Source organism: Tupaia chinensis, unplaced genomic scaffold (assembly GCF_000334495.1).
Source record: "Tupaia chinensis unplaced genomic scaffold, TupChi_1.0 Scaffold000238_1, whole genome shotgun sequence".
Classification (NCBI taxonomy): Eukaryota; Metazoa; Chordata; class Mammalia; order Scandentia; family Tupaiidae; genus Tupaia; species Tupaia belangeri.
Window position 1 is genome coordinate 5,424,482 of NW_006159716.1, and position 19,441 is coordinate 5,443,922.

At 51.7% G+C, this 19,441-nt stretch overlaps 1 protein-coding gene across 2 annotated transcripts in view; it reads left to right on the top strand.

Moving 5' to 3' along the window:
* KIF6 (kinesin family member 6) overlaps window positions 1-17,539 on the top strand; it is a 485,408-nt gene extending 467,869 nt beyond the window's left edge. For both annotated transcript variants that reach the window (XM_006148609.2, XM_006148610.2), the window contains 3 exons: window positions 5,110-5,199; window positions 7,570-7,676; window positions 16,549-17,539. In XM_006148609.2, coding sequence (XP_006148671.1) covers window positions 5,110-5,199; window positions 7,570-7,676; window positions 16,549-16,565 — 214 coding nt within the window. In that variant the 3' untranslated portion in view covers window positions 16,566-17,539. The remainder of the gene's footprint in view (window positions 1-5,109; window positions 5,200-7,569; window positions 7,677-16,548) is intronic.
* The last annotated feature ends 1,902 nt before the right edge of the window (window positions 17,540-19,441 follow it).

The window sequence follows — 19,441 nt, forward strand, 5'->3', positions numbered from 1 at the left end:
CTCTTTCGGTGTGTCCACAGTTGGATTTTCCCAAGGAGTCAGGATTCTCAAAGAACAAAACTAGAGCCAGACAGTGGTATAAAGGGGATGCAACTGGAGTCACACGAGAAAGGCCCTGGGTTCATATCCCAGATCCCCCTATCTGAAAATGGGAGCAGGAGAGGGGCAGTGGATCATAGCATAAAGACCCTGTTGAGAATCTAGAGAGATTCTCTCTTTTTAAGAGAGATTTTTGCTATAGGGAGCATGTGCTTGCCAGAGACACAGAGAGAGACATAAAGCGAGATATCACCCTTGAGGGAGGATAGCCATGCCATAATCCCTTCTCCTCCATTCTCTTGGGATTTGGGGCATGAGTTATAAGCTGCTGGGTCCAGGACTCAAACCATAGTCAGCCATGTGGGAGTCCAACAACATAACCATTATGACATCTGCTGGTCCCATCTCTCTTTTTCTCTTTTCATCTCAAAAGAAACTGATGAATTTTTTTTTCAACAAAAAGAGCATAAATGAGGGCTAGCAAGTGGTGTAGTGGTTAGGGTGCAGGACTCCCACATGGTTGATCGTAGTTCAAGTCCCGGACCTGGCAGCTTGAAACTCACACCAGGCATGTGTGCATGCATTTCCAAAATACTGAGGAGAATGGAGGAGTAAGGATTGCAGTGTGGCCATCCCCCCCCGGGGGGGGGGCTAATTTCTCACTTTTTCTCTCTCTCTTCATCTTTCTCTATCTCTCCATTGAGCACACACACCCTATAGCAAAACTCGCTCCAAACAAACAGACAAAAAAAAGTATAAATTGGCCTCCATGGGAGACCAACCTTCTAAGAACTAGAACACCAAGACTTCCCAGTATTGGCTTTCACCATTTCCGTTGAAAAACCCCAAATTCAACCCCTCATTTTACAAATGTGGAAACTGAGTCCCAGAAAGGGAGTAAGGTTTTGACCTCTGTGGTTCATAGCGTAAAGAGCGGCAAATGCAGCCCAGACCTCCAGACTCCACGTTCGGTGGCTGGTCTTCCTCCTTCCCACCTCCCTCCACTGCCCTGCCCTCTCCCGCCTCCTTTCCTCTCTCTGCTTTCCTCCTTCACTTCCGATCTTTTCCCGGTCTTTCCTTTCACTGTCTCGCTCTGCCGCCTTTGCCCCCCACCCTGTGTTCCTTCCTCTCTGCTGTGCTCCCTGTCGGCCCAGGCTCCCACCTGCACTGCTCATCCCTCTGTCGTTCTGCTGCCAGCATTGCTGAGTGTCTGCCACAGGCTAGACATAAGAACCTGTCACCATCAAGGCCTCTTGGGAGCTCCCGGGGAAGTCGACCACCCTAACTGTGCTCCACCCTAGCTCCCACTGGGTTTGAGTAGTAGGGCCTGGCCTGGCCTTGGGCACTCCTGGGCAGTCCTTAGGTCTTCCAATTTAAGGTGATCTCTGACTGTGCTTGCCAAGAGATCCTTTACTCCACAGTGAGAACCTTGGGCTCCAAAGATGTGTGTCAGGTCATCACTGGCCACCTCCCCGGAGGAGGAGTCCCCTCAGTTTTGACTTGCTCAAAGGGAGTGTCATGTGAATCTGAGGAATGACTCTTCTAAGCAGCATGCCCTGGACATACCAACCCCCCCTTTGAAATTTCCTCACCTCCTCTACAAGACACACCAGGTCCCTGTAACGCTACCATCCTAGGAGCAGATGAACATTTCATTTAAAGCTGCTGGGTGAGCAACAGCCTAGCCAGATGTTCCAGCTCAGTTCCGGAGCGGCCACTCTCGAAGGAATCACCTCAGGTCAGGGGGGCCAGTCCTCTGCTCGTCTGGTTCTGAAAGAAACCTGATTCAGTCACTTCTCCAGGGATGCTCAGGCCCTCCCCGCCAATCACACTAAAACTCTGATTGACAACCCAGGAGGCCTCATTGTCACTGATAATGCTTATTAATCCTTATTAAGAAAGATAATTCCCTCTGATGGTTATCTCCAGACAGGATGTCAACATGGAAAATGAATTCCGTATCAAAGCCGGGTTGGTCAGGAGAAAAGCCAGGGTCACCTGTGGCATGGTCCTGAGGGTTTCTGAAACTGAGCTCTGATGTCTGGGGACACTGGAGCAGTTCCCCCTCAGCTCGGGGGAAGCCAGGACTTCACGTTGCAGTCTTTCTGCATGAACTGGCTGAGCACCTGGGCTCAGCAGAGGCTGCTGGATGTCCCCACATGCCACCATGTGGTGGTCCCCTTCTGTGCTGGCCCCACCCATTTATTCTCCTCTTCCACCCACTCCCAACCCTCCAGAGTTTAGCACCTGTGAATTCTCCCTGGAATCTGAGAAAAGGTTCTGCTGGGAAAATAGTGAACTACTGAGCCATTTGTGTGCCATTGACTTGGCCTTACAGACCTGCTCCAGCTTCCAAATTGACCTTGACACACTGTGATCAAGGCACCTGCAGGACCAAGGCCCTTTTCCTTCCCTTCCCCAAGTCTACATCAGGAGCCACTCAGCTGGGCCCTGAGAATTGGCCGCTGGTCTCCAAAGTAAAACGTGCAGAGCCTGCCCTCTAGTGGCTGCCTCTGGTCCTTCAGCAACCTTCTTCAGACCCAGCCCAGAGGTCCTCTGCTTTCCCAAGGGCATCCTGGAGAGTCTCTGGACAGCTAGGAAAAGGGCATTGTGGGCTGAAGGGGAGAAAGGGTCCTGGATATGATTTCCTCTCCAGTTTTTTCGCCTCACAGTCCTGAACCGGTGGAGGCAGGCCCAGGGTAAGAGGCCCAGCTGCTAGCTGAAGGCAGAAATGAGCTGAGGATGAGGTCGAACTCATGGCGGGACAAACAGGTGGCAGGCCTGTGGAGCACCTTAGCCTGAGCATGCAGACTCGGCAAAGCCAGCTCACCTCTCTGTAACCCTATCTGCCTCTCAGCCAAAGGCAAAAGCAGGTTCTGACCTGGTGACTTCCTAGGCCTCTCCCAGCTCTGGTCCTTTCCCTAGGGAGGACCAACCCACAGCAAGAAAGAGGAGCCCATCACTGAGTCCTTACCGCACAACTGAGAGGAGGGACCCTGTCGCCAGAGACATGGAGTAAACAGGCATCCCACCAGCTCCCAGGAGGCACTGCCGGTTCCACTGGCTGCAGCCAGGAGCCCACGGCGGGGTGCATGCATCAGGCAGCTGATTGAAATGGGCACAAGTGCATCTGTGCTCAGAGCTGGTCCACTGGGACAGCCACGGCCAGTCCACGTGGCTGGTGTAAGCTGAGTGCACTTCCTTGGGAAGCCAGAGGAGCCCAGTGTAAAAGTACTGTGGCTGGGAGCACAGCTTCTAATGCCTCATGGAGTTGCGGTCAGCTCAGATTCTGCCACATACCAGGTAACTTTTAGAATCTCTGTAACACAGAACCAGCCGTTGCTGTAATGGCTGTCGCTGGACTCCCATGTAGTTGACCGCAGTTTGACCCGGATCCAGTGGCTTAAACTCACGCCGGGCACATGTGTGTGCATGCCCAAGATCTGAGAGGAGAATGGAGGAGAAGGGAGAGAGGAGAATGGAGGAGAAGGGATTGTGGTGTGGCCATCCCCCTCTGGGGTGATTTCTTGATTTCTGTCTCGGTTTCTCTCTTTCTTTCTGGTGAGCGCACACACCCTATAGCAAAAAAAAGTCTGTAACTGTAGAATGTCTGTTTAGTTTTCTCATCCATAAAAATGGGGATAATGACATCTACCTCTTAGGCTATTGAGAGGATTAAATGGTGTGATTTTTATAGAGCAACTTCATAGGGGCTGGCATGTAGATGGTGTCTATAAGTGACGGTTTGTTTGTTGTTCAACTTCCACAGCCACCACATGCAATGCTCCAACAATACAAATTAAAGTATGGGACCAGTAAATGGCATAATGGTTACATCATTGGACTCCCACATGGCCAGCCATGGTTCAAGTCCTGGACCCAGTGACTTGAAAATCACACCAGGCATGTGTGTGTGCATGCCCAAAATCCTGAGAGGAGAATGAAGGAGAGGGATTGCAGTGTGTTCATCCCCCCTGGGGGGGGGGGGTGATTTCTTGCTTTCTGTCGATCTCTGACACATGCCCTATAGCAAAAATCTTTCTCTGAAAAAAAAAAGTTAATGTATAAGCCATCCATAACAGGATTCTTGGCTCTTATCTTAGTTTTCCCTGGCTGCTAAAGCAACATACCACAGACTGAATAACTCAAACAACAAACGGTTATTCCTGTTTCTCCTGGTTCTAGAGGCTGGGAAGTCCAAGATCAAAGTGCTGGCATATTTGGTGTCTGGTGAGGGCCTTCTTCCTGGTTCAAAGATGGCCATCCCCTTGCTGCATCTTCACATGGAAGAAGGTGCTCTCTAATATCTCTTTTTCATTTTTCAAAAATTACCAGAGTGACTGTGTGCTCACCTGAGAAAGACAGAAAGAGAGGGCACAGAGAAAGCACTCTCAGTGGGGCATGGTCACACCGCAATGCCTTCTCCATTTGTCCTCCCCATCAGGACTTTGGGCACACATACACATATACCTGGTTTATTTGTTAAGCCTCTAGGGTGGGACTTGAACTGTGGTCAGCCAGGTGGGCTCTGGCTCTCTCGACCACCCAGCTACAGGACTGACCCTCTAGTGCTTGTCTTATAAGAGTGCTGATACCATTTTTGAAGACCCTGCTCTCATAACCTAATCATCTCCCAAAGTCTCCATCTCCAAAAACCATTGTGTTGAGGATTGGGTTTCAATATAGGAACTTCAGGAGCACAAATACTCTGTCTTCAGCACAGCAGATTCTGTTTCTGGGGAGGGCTCCCTTCCTGGCTGGCAGACACCTCCTCCTCGCTGTGTCTTCACATGGCGAGAGAGAGGATGAGCGAGAATGAGAGTGAGCATGCGCACTCGGGTGTCTCGTCTCCATATAAGGCCATCAGTTCCTCGAGGATGGCTCTGCCTCATGACCACGTCCAATCCTAGTCACCTCCCGAATGCGCCCTCCAGTGACCATCGCACTGCAGATGAGGGCTTCCACATAGGAATTCTGGAAAGACACATTCAGTCCCTAAACGTAAGCCCTACATTTCTTTTCTATCAGCCTCCCCTGTACCGTTTGCTTTTGTCGGTTTGTTTTTTGCAGTGACGTAAACTACAGGAAAATCCTGCCTTCACCTTGCCCCAGCCCACACCGCCAGGAACAGAGCAGCACCAGGGCCCACCTGGAAGACAGGTCTGTGGTCTTCTTCTCCCTCAGGTGCCTGAGACAGCCTCTGCAGAGGGCAGGGTGGGCCTACATTGCCAGTCCACTGCCCCCCACAACCCAAGGAGCTCCTTGTCCAGGAGAGAGGCCAGCCCTGGTCCCTGGGGAGTTCTCTAGAATCTTTCACACACAGTGACTCTCAGAACTAAGGTATTTCCTCCCAGGGTCACCAGAGCCCTGGAGAAGCTGAGATGCTCCCATCTACTGTGAATAGATGTCCCAAGGGCCATCAAAGGACAGAAGATCCAGCCCAGGGCAGTCAGAGGTGGGGATGAACACAACTGATAAGCCGGGCAGCTATCGCACCCCCTGACTAGACTGCCCACTGACCCGCTTCCCCTGGCAGACTTTTTCCCCAAAGCTGCCCAAGGCTGATCTACCACCTACCCGGAGCCTCAGGTAGACTGCAGGGCTCCAGTGCAGCCTCTGCAACAGCCCTGCCCTCGTGCTTCTGGCTGAGCGGCAGTGACAATGCCAGCTGCACAAAAAACTGACCAGTCGAAAGAAAAAAAAAAAGTGCTTGCAATAATGAGCAAGGCTCTGTTGCACACAGTCCTCTCTGCCTTCTGAGGAAGTGAGCCCTGTGGCTTGCTGTGTGGAGGGACAGGTGTGAGGATGAATGGTTGTCGCTCTGAGGCTTCTGAAGAGGGATGCTGTTTAGCAAGGTCCTTTTCTCCCCCCAAGCATAAGTTGAACAGAGACACAGGGAATTAGAAAAAGACACGAGGCACTGATGTCATGTTGTTTACTGGCTGAGTGTAGGGGGAGCTCACAGAGCTCTTCGTAGGCTCACAGAGCCCGTACATAGCTGCACTATGACCACTTCCTCCCTCTTGCAGCTCGTAACGTGCATGGAGAACACTCACAGAGTGGCTTCCTCCCTCTGGAGCTCACGCACAGAGCTGAGCTGAGCTGAGCCGAGCCGAGCTAAGGCCATCAGGGCTCACCAGCCTGAACCAAGGCCAAGCAGAGCAGGGCAGCACTAGCAGGACAGAGCAGGCCTGAACAGCATGGGGCAGGGCTATGCAGGCAGGGCTAGATGACCAGGGGCCCCCTTTTCCTTAAAGTGGCTGCAGATAATACTGACTCATTGCCAAAACCAGACTGCCACATACCCACATGTATTTTCCATTCAGTGGCTAGAACAGCAAGATCATAATTACATAACAACTGTGCAAGCACAGTACAACTAATAGCATAAGCTATTTACCCTGTGGCCTTCAAACATGGATAGGGTAGGAGGTGAGGGAGCCAGACAGAACCATCCTGACTCCATCTGCAATTCAGGTGCTATATGCAGACGCTGGGTAGAGAAAGAGTCAGGAGACAGCACATTCCTGCCTCCCTTTTTAAGGAGATTTCCTGGAAATCACATACAACACTGCTGCTTCTAAGTTTCACCAACCTCAACAGGGTCTCTTGACTACCTACCCATCGCTGCAAAGGAGGCTGAGAAATACGTTTCTTTCAGTCACTGCAACTTACTCAGTTAAATAGGGTTTTTGATTTTTGTTATTTTTCCCTAGAGGGCATGTGTGCTTGCCAGAGAGAGACAGAGAGAGGGAGAGGAGAAAGCACCCCTCCAGAGTTTGTTCATGCTGCAGCCCTTCCTCCTCCACGTCTCTCTCCTTTCAGGATTCTAGGCATGCCTACCTGTGTGCCTGATGTTTCTCAAGCCACTGGGTCTAGAACTTAAACAAGTTCAGTCACACAGTTGAACATGTGAGGTCTAGATGCCTTAACCACCAGGCCACTGGCTGGCCCTAGGGTCATCTTTTTAAGGGGAATAATCATCTCTGTCTCGGGGGGCAAATAGCGACCCCACAAAGAGGGCTGGGGAGACACTGAAGTGATGCCTAGAGGATATGACGTCTACGTAGGTGCTGAAGGAGACAGGCCCCGGGTGAAACGGGGCTGTCAGTTCAGGTTAAGTTGGGGGGATAGTAGTGAGAGAGCCGCGTAAAGGTCTAGGGGAGAGCAGTCCAGGGAGAAGGAACGGCCAAAGGCCCTGAGGCTGGAAGAAGCTTGGCATGTTCAAGTAATAGACAGAAGATGGCCAAGGAGGCTGGAGTTTAGCACACTGGGGTCAGATGGACTGGAGTTTGACTTTGATTCCAAAAGTGATGAGAAGCTACTGCTGGGCTTAAGCCAGGGTGTAGCATGAGCTGACTGACACGATACAGGACAGGGATGGCTGCTGTACGGAGGAGGTGGGAGGGAGTGAGGAGGAGCCGAAGGGAGGCCCACGTCTTGGGTGAGATTTGTCACCAGAAATGGACAAGCACTTTGGAAAGGTAAATGCCAAGTCTACTCCTAAACTATGATATGTGTCGTCCCCAGCATTCCCGAGAGCCCGATGTCATCCATCCCTCTCACTGGGGACAGCCAGACGGACTCCGACATCCTGGCGTTCATCAAGGCCAGACAGAACGTCTTGCAGAAGAAATGTGAGTGCACCTCGCTCGGTGGCCCTCCAGAGCCCCAGGTCACCCACTCTGCTCACCCACCTGGGGGAGGTGAGGAGAGGATGGAGTAAGCAGTGAGGACAGAAGGGAGTAGGAAGCTCCCTACAAATGTCTGAAGCCACCAGACAGGCTTTCTGGTCACCGGACATGTGCCCTCAGCCTCTGTGTCCTCCTGGAGGTCACAAGGGCAGCATCAGAAACACCAGGACGGGCCCGCGTGGGTGGGTACCTGGACACTCCTGCCCTGCTCGGCAGAGCTCTCTCGCCTCCTCCAGATCTTCAGCCACTTTGGCTCTGACCAGAGGCAGCTCTCCTCTCACAAATAGGAAGGGGCTGAGTGATGGTCTCGTAACCTGTTGAGTCCCTGGCTAGAACCACCCCCTCCTGTTGGAGCATGGTTCTGGCCAATAAGCTGTGGATGTAAACACCACTTGAAGGCCTGCCCGAGGACACTGTAAGTCAGAGGACTATGTGTGGCGTGACAGACAACAGGAAGAGAAGGAGAAGGCCCTTCTTGGCCTTCGTCACTGGCCTGCTCCCCTTTCTCGTGGCAGCTGCCCATCTGTCTGTCGTGGACAGGCCTTCCATCCCCAGACGCCCACAGGGATGAGCCCTGGGCCCCCCACCCAGCCTACGTTTAGTCTTAGCCTCATCCCAGTGGCCCAGCAGCTACTCAACAGGCTTAGCGTTGCCTTCACGAGTCAGAAAGGCGGCCTCCGGCACTCTGTTGTGTGATAACGAACCCTGCCCTGAGGGGCCGACGCTCAGCTTCCTGACCAACTGTGTGCGGTTCACACGGGAGGTTTGTGCGTGCATGGAGCGCCACAGCCGAAGGACGGCCTTGCCTGGTCATCCTCACCAGTGGCAAGCAGGGACCTGGCTGGTAGCCTGCCCCCTGTTCTTTGTTCACCAGCAGCACTACTAGAAATAGCCCCGTCATCAGGTTTCTGAGATCCAAGACAGTCTAGCCCTGGTCCAGGGTGGTGGTGACCTCGTGACCTTCTCTCATCCTCAGTTTCCTTGTCTAAAATTGAAATGAAAAAGAAAGAAAATTAAATCATTGATCTCCAAGGCCTCATCAATACCCCAGATATTCTAATACGTGTATCGGAAATTGAACAGAATGAGCAGCCAGTCAGTCAACAAACACCGTATTTATCGGCACCTTCAGTGTGCCAGGCGTCGCTGTTAGTGCTGGAGCTACAGCAGTGAACAAGACAGAGTCAAGTCCTGGAGAAACTGGCATTCTAGAGGGAGGGAGAAGACAGACAATGCAGACTGTCATTTCAAAAGGGAAATAGGAGGGCCAGCCGGTGACTTGGTGGTTAAGGCACCGGACTCTCATGTGATTGACCTCGGTTCAAGTCCAGTGGATTAAAACTCACACCGGGCACATGCGCATGTGTGCTCAAAATCCCAAGAGGAGGGGCCAGCAGGTGGCATGGTGGTTGAGGCAGCTGGATTCCCACATAGCTGACCACGGTTCACATCCTGGACCTGGTGGCTTGCTTTCTCACTTGCCCTCTCTCTGTGTCTCTCTCTGGTCAATTTTTAAAAATAAAATAAAATAATGACAACGAATACAATTAAATAAAATAATTCTATAAAAAAAAAGAAGAAAAAAATCACAAGAGGAGAATGAAGGAGAAGAGACTGGGGCACAGCCATTCCTCTGGGGGGTCATTTCTCACTTTCTCTCTTCATCCCTCTCCTGAGGGGACGGCAAATAAAATTTTTTTAAATTTTTTTTGAAGTGAAGAAGATCACAGAGGGGCTAACAACATAGCTAGAATAGCTAATGGGTTATGTTGCAGGCAACAGCTAGGAAGGCTGCTCTTAGCTGGGGAGGTAGGGAAGGACTCTAGGCTGGTGAGGTAGTGACACCGGAGCAGCCATGAGACATCCCAGGAGCAGTCAGCCAGTCCAAGCAGAGAGAACAGAAAGAGAAGAGGAAGGAGCTTTCCTTGGGCAAGAAGAGAAGAAGGCTAAAGTGTCTGGAGGCCAGAGAGTGGGAGAGCAGAAGCCAGGTCACACACCTCGTGAGCAAAGGCAAAGGATTTGGGTTTTATTCCAGGTGTAGTGGAATCACTGAAGAATGTTAGCCATGGGAGTGATCTGGTCTGGCTGATGGTTTAGAAAGCTCAGTCTGCCTGTCGTACCTAATGTAAACTGTAGCAGCCCAGAGCAGACCAGTTATCAGGCTATGGCGAAGGTGCAGGCAGGGAGTGGGCATGGCCTGGACATACCAGTAGATCGACGTGAAACGCAAGGGGAAGGGCCCCTTCCAAGCTGTGTTTTACTGTTTTTGTTTGTTTGTTTTCCTTTCCTTCATTTAAAAAAATTTTTTAGATGTAATTGCTATACATCTTAACAGCAGACAAAATGAATTTTCTCAGCATAAATACATTGCTTATTAGTCCACTCACAGATATTACCATACACACATGTTTGTGGCCAATAAATGTTCAGCTTTTCTTTTCCCTTGATTCCCTCCATCTCTCCCACCACCACCCCCATTGCCCACCCTCCTCCCACACTGTCTTTAGTGGGTTTTGATCTGAGCAGCTGAGAGGGTGGTGGCACTATCTACTGAAAGGGAGGCAGGGAGAGGTGATGTCAGAGGGAAGGAGCTGGGGAGTAGGGGGTCCCTGGTAGCCCAATAGATGTTTCAGGTATGTCCAAGACCACTGAGCATGCGTCGGGCTGAGTGGAAGGTCTAGGCTAGGAGCAGAGGCATAGAAATCATCATATCCAGATGATCCCAAAGCGAGGGGCCTGAGTAAAACCTCCCCTAAAGAGTATAGCTGCAGGGCCGGCAGGTGGAGTGGTGTTAAGGCACTGGACTCCCACATGACCAACCATGGTTCAAGTCCCTGACCTGACAGCTTATTTTCTCATGTTCCCTTTCTCTCTCTCTCATATCCAATTGAAAAGTAAACTATAATAACAAAATTAAATAAGTTTTTGTTTGTTTGTTTGTTTTTAAAGAGGAATATAGATACAGTTGTACTGAGCCTTCAGGACTGATCCCCAAGGACTGCAACGTCTAGAGGAAGCTGACAGGCAGGTCTGGAAGAGAATGTGTTTTGAGGAGAGGTGGTTCGTAGAGCCCAGTGCTACTGAAAGGCTGAGTGAGAAAGGATGGAATATTGGCCACTGGCCATTTTGCCCTTTTTGGCAGGAGACTGAGAGTGGCTAAGGGAAGAACGGGAGATTGGAGGGTAGTTGCAGAGAGGAGCAGAGAAATGGGTCTGAGCCACAGGGAAGCAGGGGGCACAAGAGGAGGTTGGTGCTTGTTTAAGTGGGTGCCATTGGGTCAGCTTCGTGGCAGTGGTAATGCGCTGCTCAAAAGAAGCCAGATTGGGACCAGAAGATGGCGTAGCAGTTGCATCAACAACAGTTCAAGTCCCAGATCCAGTAGCTTAAAAATCACACCAGGTGCATATGCGTGTGTGCCCAAGATCCCAGGAGGGGAGAATGGAGGAGAAGGGATTGAGATGTGACCATCCCCCTGGGGGTGATTGCTCCCTTTCCCTCTCACCATCTCTGTCTCTCTCTGGAGAATGCACATGCCCCAAAGCAAAAACCTCTTTTAAAAAAAGAGAAGAGAAAAGAAAAGAAAGAGAGAGAGAGAGAAGGCAGATCCCACATGCTGACCAAGGTTCAAATCCCTTGGCTGGTCAGTCTGGAACACATCAGACGTAAGTGCCAAGGATCCAACAGGCCGGAGGATAGCAGGAAAGAGATCACAGTGTGACCAGACCCTGTGGCGGGTGCTTCTCTCCCTCCCCAACCTCTCTCTCACACACGCATATATATATCATGAGCAAAGAAAAAAACAGCTTATTAAGTGGATACTATTAAGACTTATTTATATACTGAAAGGGAAGTTTCAGTGGAGAGAGATTGATGATGTGGTAGAGACCAGACCATGGGAGACACTTCCTTGAGAACATGAAAGGGGGAACGTCCAGAACAGAAAGTCAGGAAGGGCTCTGCGGCTGGAGCCAGGATATCCCCCCGCTTTCATAGAAACCACTCCTTCCCTCAAGAAGCCTACAAGTAAGCAATGTTTGTAAGTTACGTTCACTAAGCCTTTGTACGTGTAGGAGAGTTGTTATATGACTCTTTTGGAAGAGAAGAGGCCAGACCCCAAGGTCTATGTCAGAATGACCTTATTCTGCTAGCACTGCCCCCAGGCAATACAGAGAGCTGGACTAAAGGATGGGACATTTTTATTAAGACTTGTGTGGTGGATCAGCCCGTGGCCTAGTGTTATGTGAGCTGGATGCTGCATGGTCGACTGCACAATTCAAGTCCCAAACCCAGAGGCTTGAAAAGCACTGTAGGCGCATGTGCATGGGTGCCCAAAATTCTGAGAGAAGGGAGGTGAAGAGAAGGGAAAGGAGGAAGCGAAGGGGAGGGGAAGGAAGGGGAGGGAAGGGGAGAGATGAGATTGTGGTATGACCATCCCAGATGTGGGATGCTTTCTCACTTTCCCTCTCTTTTTCTCTCTCAATCTCTTCAGCAAGCACAAGGCAAATTAAAAAAAAAAAAAAAGTGTGGGGCAAGTTACCATTTATAAATTTTTTAATCTATATTATTTCAATTGATGTTCTCAACACTTCTGAATGGCATACAGAATCAAGACTATTTTTTTTTTAGAGGTTCTTGCTGTAGGGCATGTGCACTTGCCAGAAAGACAGAGAGAGACGTAGAGACAGAAAGTAAGAAATCATCCCCCAGGTGGGATGGCCACGCCACAATCCCTTCTCCTCTATTCTCCTCTCAGGATCTTGGGCATGCACGCACACGCGCCCGGCGTGAGTTTAAGCCACCAGGTCCGGGACTCAAACTACAGTCACCTACATGGCAGTCCAGCAACATAGCCATTACGCCAACTGCTGGTCCCCAGAATCAAGACTATTATCTCCCCTTTTGACAGATGGAGAAACGGAGGCACACAGAGGTTGAATAACTTGCCCAAGGTCACATAGCTAATGAGTAACCGCCAGAGTAGCCCAGGTTTTCTGCGTTCCCTCCAGTGAGCCACGCTGTCTTGAGAAGTTTCAGCTGCCAGGACGAGCCCACTCTGCTGTGGGAGTTGGCCTCAGGAAAAGGGCCAGCATGACAGCAGGGGAGTGACCACAGCCTCCACCGCACCACAGCTGGGGAGCTTTGTCCTCCAAATAGCAGCCTGGAAGTAATTCATCAAAACCAAAGTTCCAGAGTTCGACTTAAATTCCTAAAGGAAGGAAACTAAGTCTGTTTCTTACTGACCCCGGGGCTGCAGAAGGAAGCCAAGTCCAGGCTGACCAAGAGTCCCTCTCCTGCCAGGTCAGGGCTGAAGGGCCAGCAGGCATGACTGCGTCGGACACACAGCAGATGGCCCTGTCCCACTACGCAGCACTTTATCCGCGGCCCACTTATCAGGCCACTGCGCCAGGCAAACACGGGCTGGGGCCCGGGCCCCTTCTCAGCCAAAGCAAACACTTCCCTCCCCCTGCCCAGGGCTCTCTGCCCTTAATCCAGGGCCGTGGCAGCCTCTTCAGGAGCGCTCATTATGGGAATTTGGGACCGTCAGCCCAGGAGCAGAAGTCCAGAGAGGGTGATTTAACATAAGCCTCGCAGGCTGGTAGACTTCACCGAGGACCAGGATGAATCGCCTTGATTTAGGATTCACACACGAGCGGTGGAACCTTTAAATCCCCGCCAGGGGCATGTGTGGACAGGTCGATATCCCCTGCAGGGGCATTAGTCACCCGTGGAGTCAAAGCTGCTGTTTGCAGGTGCCAGGGATGGTTTTTACATCTGAGAAAATAAGGCCCTCACCTTTCTGAAGGACTTTTTCTTTTTAATCTTCCTTAATTCCTGAGTTTGGGGATATGGCGTGCACGCCCCCCTCCCACCCCATAACTATCAGTCTGGCTTTCCAGGGGGTTCCAGGGAGAGCCCTGTTGGAGGGTCTCAGACCCCCACTTCTCCCTCACGCAGCTCCGCTCAGGAGAAATGTCCAGTTCATGTGATCAGAGAGCCCTCCAGGGAAAGGAAGAACCTGGAACTGGGAGGGAAGAGACCTAATTCAAGAGCCACCTCTGTGCTTTGGGCAGGTCACCTCCCTGAGCCTCCCTCTCAGAGTCTGGCATGTAGAGACCCCACCCACACCCAGGCCGTGAGCCTCTCCTGAGAACCTGTCCATAAGGGTCACTCGTGAACGTCCAAGCACCTGGGAATGTGAGCAGGGAAGACGTTCACAGTGAGAGCCGGCCACGCCGCGCACTGTGCTTTGTTTTGTTTTAATGATATTTCTGTGTCCTCTGTTTCTCTCTGTCTTTCTGCAAATCCCAGTAGAGGCTGAGAACTTGGTCACTTAACCAGGGCTCAGAAGGTGAATGAGGGGAAACAGGCCTTTCACTGTGTCCAGGCTGTGCATGTGAGGCGCTGACTCGGAGTGCAGCAGCTCCCAGCCCTGCTGGCTGGCTTCCCACCCCCCCCCAGCCATCACTGCATGCACACCTCCCTCTCAGAGTCTGGCATGTAGAGACCCCACCCACACCCAGGCCGTGAGCCTCTCCTGAGAACCTGTCCATAAGGCTCACTCGTGAACGTCCAAGCACCTGGGAATGTGAGCAGGGAAGACGTTCACAGTGAGAGCCGGCCACGCCGCGCACTGTGCTTTGTTTTGTTTTAATGATATTTCTGTGTCCTCTGTTCTGGATCCACAGTCATCAAATCCCAGTAGAGGCTGAGAACTTGGTCACTTAACCAGGGCTCAGAAGGTGAATGAGGGGAAACAGGCCTTTCACTGTGTCCAGGCTGTGCATGTGAGGCGCTGACTCGGAGTGCAGCAGCTCCCAGCCCTGCTGGCTGGCTTCCCACCCACCCCCAGCCATCACTGCATGCACATCTCCCGGAGGTCGGGAACCATCCGAGGTGTGAGCTGGCTCAGATGCCAGGGTGCTGGTCAGAGAGCCAGAGGAGACATCGGCCCAGGACCTGATCAGCAGCCACACAGCCAGGGGCCCTCAGTTCCTGCCCCACCAACCTTGGGCTAGATGGACTAAAGGGGTGGGTTTCAGCCAGGCCTGTGCCTGAGAATCACCTGGGCCCTCCACAACATCCTGACTTAGGGGTCCTGGGGCGCAGCCTGAGCATCAAGACTTCTAAAGGATCCCCAAGGGGGTATGGGGTGCTATGGAGCCAGGCACCCCAGGTCTGGAGTGGCTGGAACACCTCACCTACATAATCTCCACCGTGCCTTGTCTCCTTCCTTCCCGTTCTAGGGTGTGACTAGCCCAGGTCTGGATGTCTTAGAATAAGGACTGTGTTTAATTAAACAGTGAAGCCCACGGGGGTCTTGCACACAGTTTATCTGAAGGCTCGTAGTCTTAAATTGGTTGTAGCCTCTTCCCCACACCCCGACCCCAACTATCTCCCAAGAATTACCGATTCGTCCACAGTGATATCCAGCAGACCAGGCCCACTGCTGGGTCCCTGTGGCCCAGGGGACAACTGCAACTGCCTTCTCACCCATTCCCACACCAGCCTGACCCCTCCATCTCTCTGCCCCCTGCAGTTGTGTTAAAATGTTATGTATCACTTCCCCCCAGAATCTCAGAAATTCATTCTGTCTTATTACATTAGTCAAACTTTTTTTTTCTTTTTTTAAATTTTACAGTAGGGCACATGCACTCATCAGAAAGAGATACAGAGAGAAAGAGAGAGGAAGTAAGAAAGCAAGCTGCCACATCCAGGAATCAAACTGCAGTTAGCCATGTGGGAGTCTAGCAACTTAACCATCATGCCACCTGCTGGTCCCACATTAGCCAATTTTAAGCAAATTAACCACATCTCATTCATACCAGCTCTTCTCATACTTTAATGTGCCGGTGAATCCAAGTGTTCCATTAAATGCAAATTCTGATCTAATAATTTCAGGAGGGAGCCCAGGACTGCATTTATCAAGCCCCCAGGGGATGCCGACACTGCTGGTCCTCGGAGCACACTCTGAGAAGCAGGAACTATGTGGTGCCTTGCTTTACACAAGTGCTCCCTCTGCTCTGACCATCTGGAAGTGAGGACTGTGAGGGCTGGAGAGCTGACATGATTTGCATGAAGTCACACCACAGGTCGGGGGCCCAGCAGTAAGACCCTGGCTAGAACGCAGGGGCCCTGGTTCTCGATCCAGAGACCCCTTCTCCACGGTCAGTCATGGGAGGTGATTGAATGGGGGTCATGTGGTCCCCCAATATAATTAATATCTGGAGCTAAATGCAAGGGGGGGAGGGACTGCAGGTGGCACGGTAGTTAAGGTGCTGGACTCCCACATGGCCGACTGAGATTAGAGTCCCGGGCCTTCGCAGCTTGCTTTCTCACTTTCCCTCTCTTTCTATGTCTCTGGTTTTAAAAAAATAGTGATAATGACAAATGAACTTTAATGATAAAACACACACACACACACATACACACACACACACACACACACACACGGTGGGAATCTCTTCAAGGACTAAACCATAGGGTTGGAAAATGAGTGTTGGTTTCAGTCCAGGGAGGTGAAACTTGGGCAAAGGGCAGAGAAGGCATCTCCCTTCAGAGCGTGGGGTGGGGAGGAGGTAAATGCAGCCCCAGGGAGGCAGGATGCAGAGATAAACTTCCCAAAACCCGTAAGTCCTTCTCTTCCCCCCTTCCCTTCAGTGCGTGGGGTGGGGAGGAGGTAATGCAGCCCCAGGGAGGCAGGATGCCGAGATATCCTTCCCAAAACCCGTAAGTCCTTCTCTTCCCCCCTTGATCCTGAGACGAGTCAGTGCTGAGCTCGCAGCCTAACTAAGGGTGTCCTCCTATCTCCTTTCAGGTTTGGGAAGCAACTGAATCTCAACTAGAGTTCAGCCGCCCATTCTGCCAGCAAAAAAGAAGACAGATGAAGGCACCACTGCTCATGCGCTCTGGCTCCCGAAGTGGTCTACGGGCTGCTGGAGTAGCTAGTGACCATTCGTCCATGGAGGGGGGTGTGTTTCTGTAAGGACGATGCCTGGAGGCCGCCAGAGAGGCTGGGCCAGGGCTGATGGTGACATCCTTCCTGTGGTTTCTGGAGCTGCCGGAAGTCTGGGAAATGCCAGGGTGCTAGGGCAGGCTGAGGGCCTTGCTCACCCCTGTAGTGCTGTCTCGCTAGGTAAGCCGTTGGGCTCAGGAAGTACTACCGTCCTAATGTAGTGACAGAGGATGCTCACAGCGGTGCAGTGTGGGGGTTGGGGTGACAATCGGTTATTTTTAGCTATTTGCCAACCCACTCTCCTGGTCTGTCCCCTGGTTTAGAAGCCCAGCGATGACTGTAGTAGGCCAGGTAGGGTATCTGAGCCACTGGCGAGGCATTGGAATGCAGAGCACCTTGAGGGCCAATCCTGGTCTCCCAGACCAAATCTTCCACCATCACCCTCATGGTCTGGATGGCCTGTAGCCAGAGCCAGCACCATCCACGTCTCCAGGAAACTGTCTACCCTGCAGAGTCCAGGGACGTCGCAACACCGAGAACAGAGGACAATTCCCACATACTCTGCAGAGCATACAAGAGGGGACAATGTGGGCACCTCGGGCCTCCCAGCCTTCACTCTGCCACCCAGGGTGCTGCAGGATTTGGGTCAAAACTACCAGCTTCCACGGGGAAAACATCATTGTCCAGGGCTCTCAGTGAGCCCTCTCAACACTCTGGCCTCCCTTGGTGACACCGACAACCCTGCTAGAAGGCCCTTGGGGAATCACCTGTGTCGGGGTGAGCCAAGCTGCACTGGGTCAGGAGGGGAACAGCACCTAAAAAGGAAGTTAACCGAATAAAGTGCTTGCCCACCGCTCCTGTGATCTCTGTCCTAACAATATAGGACCTTGCAGCTGGAGGGACAGCAGAGAGAGAATATAACAACGTTGGCTTGGGTTTTTTCTTTTTCCTTTTTTCTTGTTTAGGACTGGGTAAAAGGATCACACAGGAGAAAATAAAATCATTACATTTCAGAGAGAGGCAGGCCCACCAAGCTCCTCTAATCCCAGGTCTGTATGATTAGAAGACCAAGCCGAGGGGAGACTAGGCTTCCTGCTATGGCTGGTTAGTGGCAGATGCTCCCTCCTCTGGGGCTCGCCCCGATCACCCCACTACTGTTTTATTTTCCTCATCACTACCTGACACATTGTCTTTCTTTACTGGCTTATTTTTTTAATGACCTGCAACCCTCCCCACACCCTCACCCCACCCAAGACTAAAAGCTCCATGACAACAGGACCCGTTTGTCCTGCTCTCCTCTGTGTCCCCAGCACAGCCTTGGTAATCAGTGAACGGCCCTTCAACTCCCAAGTGGCAGAGGCAGAACCCAGATGTGCTGCTAAAAAGTGGCTCCTCCGACTTCCCTCTGTCTCTACGATTGAGGCCCTCAGGGCAGGCGTCCATGTCTCTGGTCCACTCCTGGCCCTCACAATTCTATAGCACATAGTAAGTCCTCAGCAAAGTCTGTAGAGCCAGGGGAGGACCAAAGACAGCCCTTACAACCTGACTCTAGAAAGCTTGCCAAGAGCCCCCAGGCACACCTACGTGTGCTCGCATCCTCCCTCTCAGGAGTCCTGAAGATGGTGCGGCACTTGCCAGAGTCCCTCGTTAACCAGCACCGGTGTTCCTGGCACACCCGAGCGCCCTGGCCCTCCAGAGCTGGTTAGAGTCTATTGATGTTAGCTTTCCCGCTGAGACGTTATCTCCTGTTCCAAAGGCCTATTGACAGAGATGTGTGGTATGGCCCCTCACAGGGTGTGAACCAGCCTCCTAGAGCAATCGCTAAGGCAGGAGAGGAAATGAAGAAGACAGGACAACAGACAGCTGGGGAATCTGGGGCGTCACTGTCCTGCTAAGCCCGTCACAGGTGGCGTGTGCGCCAACGAGTGAGGGAGCCTTCCGCTGCCTTCTGTGTGAACGCCGCCTGACCCCAGTGCAGCCTCCCATGGTTCAGCGGCCTCTGCAAGTGGGAGAAATGGCGAAAGGCTCCCTAGCAGTCCACCTGGGCTCATTGGAGCCAAGGATGATGAGAAGTACCTGAGTTCATGCCTGGCCAAAATGTGCAGCCTTCCAAAATGCCTTCCGGAAAGCAGCGTGGTCATTGACTCCAGCCCAGTACCTGCTAGAATGTGACTAGTTCTACCATGGCTTGACAGGAAGTGGAGTCGGGAGGGAGGTTGGAATGCAGCTTGCTTGGATCTTGCAAAAAGAAATTTTTAGAAAGTGGACAGAGAGCCAGATGGTTGTGTGGTGGTGAAAGCAGCTAGTTCTCATATGCCCAACAGTGCAGTTCGAGTCCTGTACTCAGCTACTTGAAAAACATGCCGGGCATGTGGGCGCAAGTGCCCAAAATTCTGAAAGGAGATGGATGGGAAAGGATTGTGGCACTACCATTCCTTGTGGGAGGTGCTTTCTCACTCTTCCTCTTCCCTAGCAGCGCATATACCCTCTACCAAAATTTAAAAAGGAAGAAAGAAAATAAAGCAGATAGAGCTGCTACTACATAACTAGTTTTAATTCTTCATGCCTGTAATAGAATTATACATCCAAAGCTTTGTCACAGCCTCACGGGGGTAGAGTATACTTTCCTACTCCTTACACTAGGGCTTGCCCCTGTGATTTGCTTTGACTAATGGGATGTTAGCAAAAGTGATCCAAGCAGAGCCTTGCAATGAGCTTGCGTGGTTGGGCCGGCCCCTGGCACTCCAGTGATGGA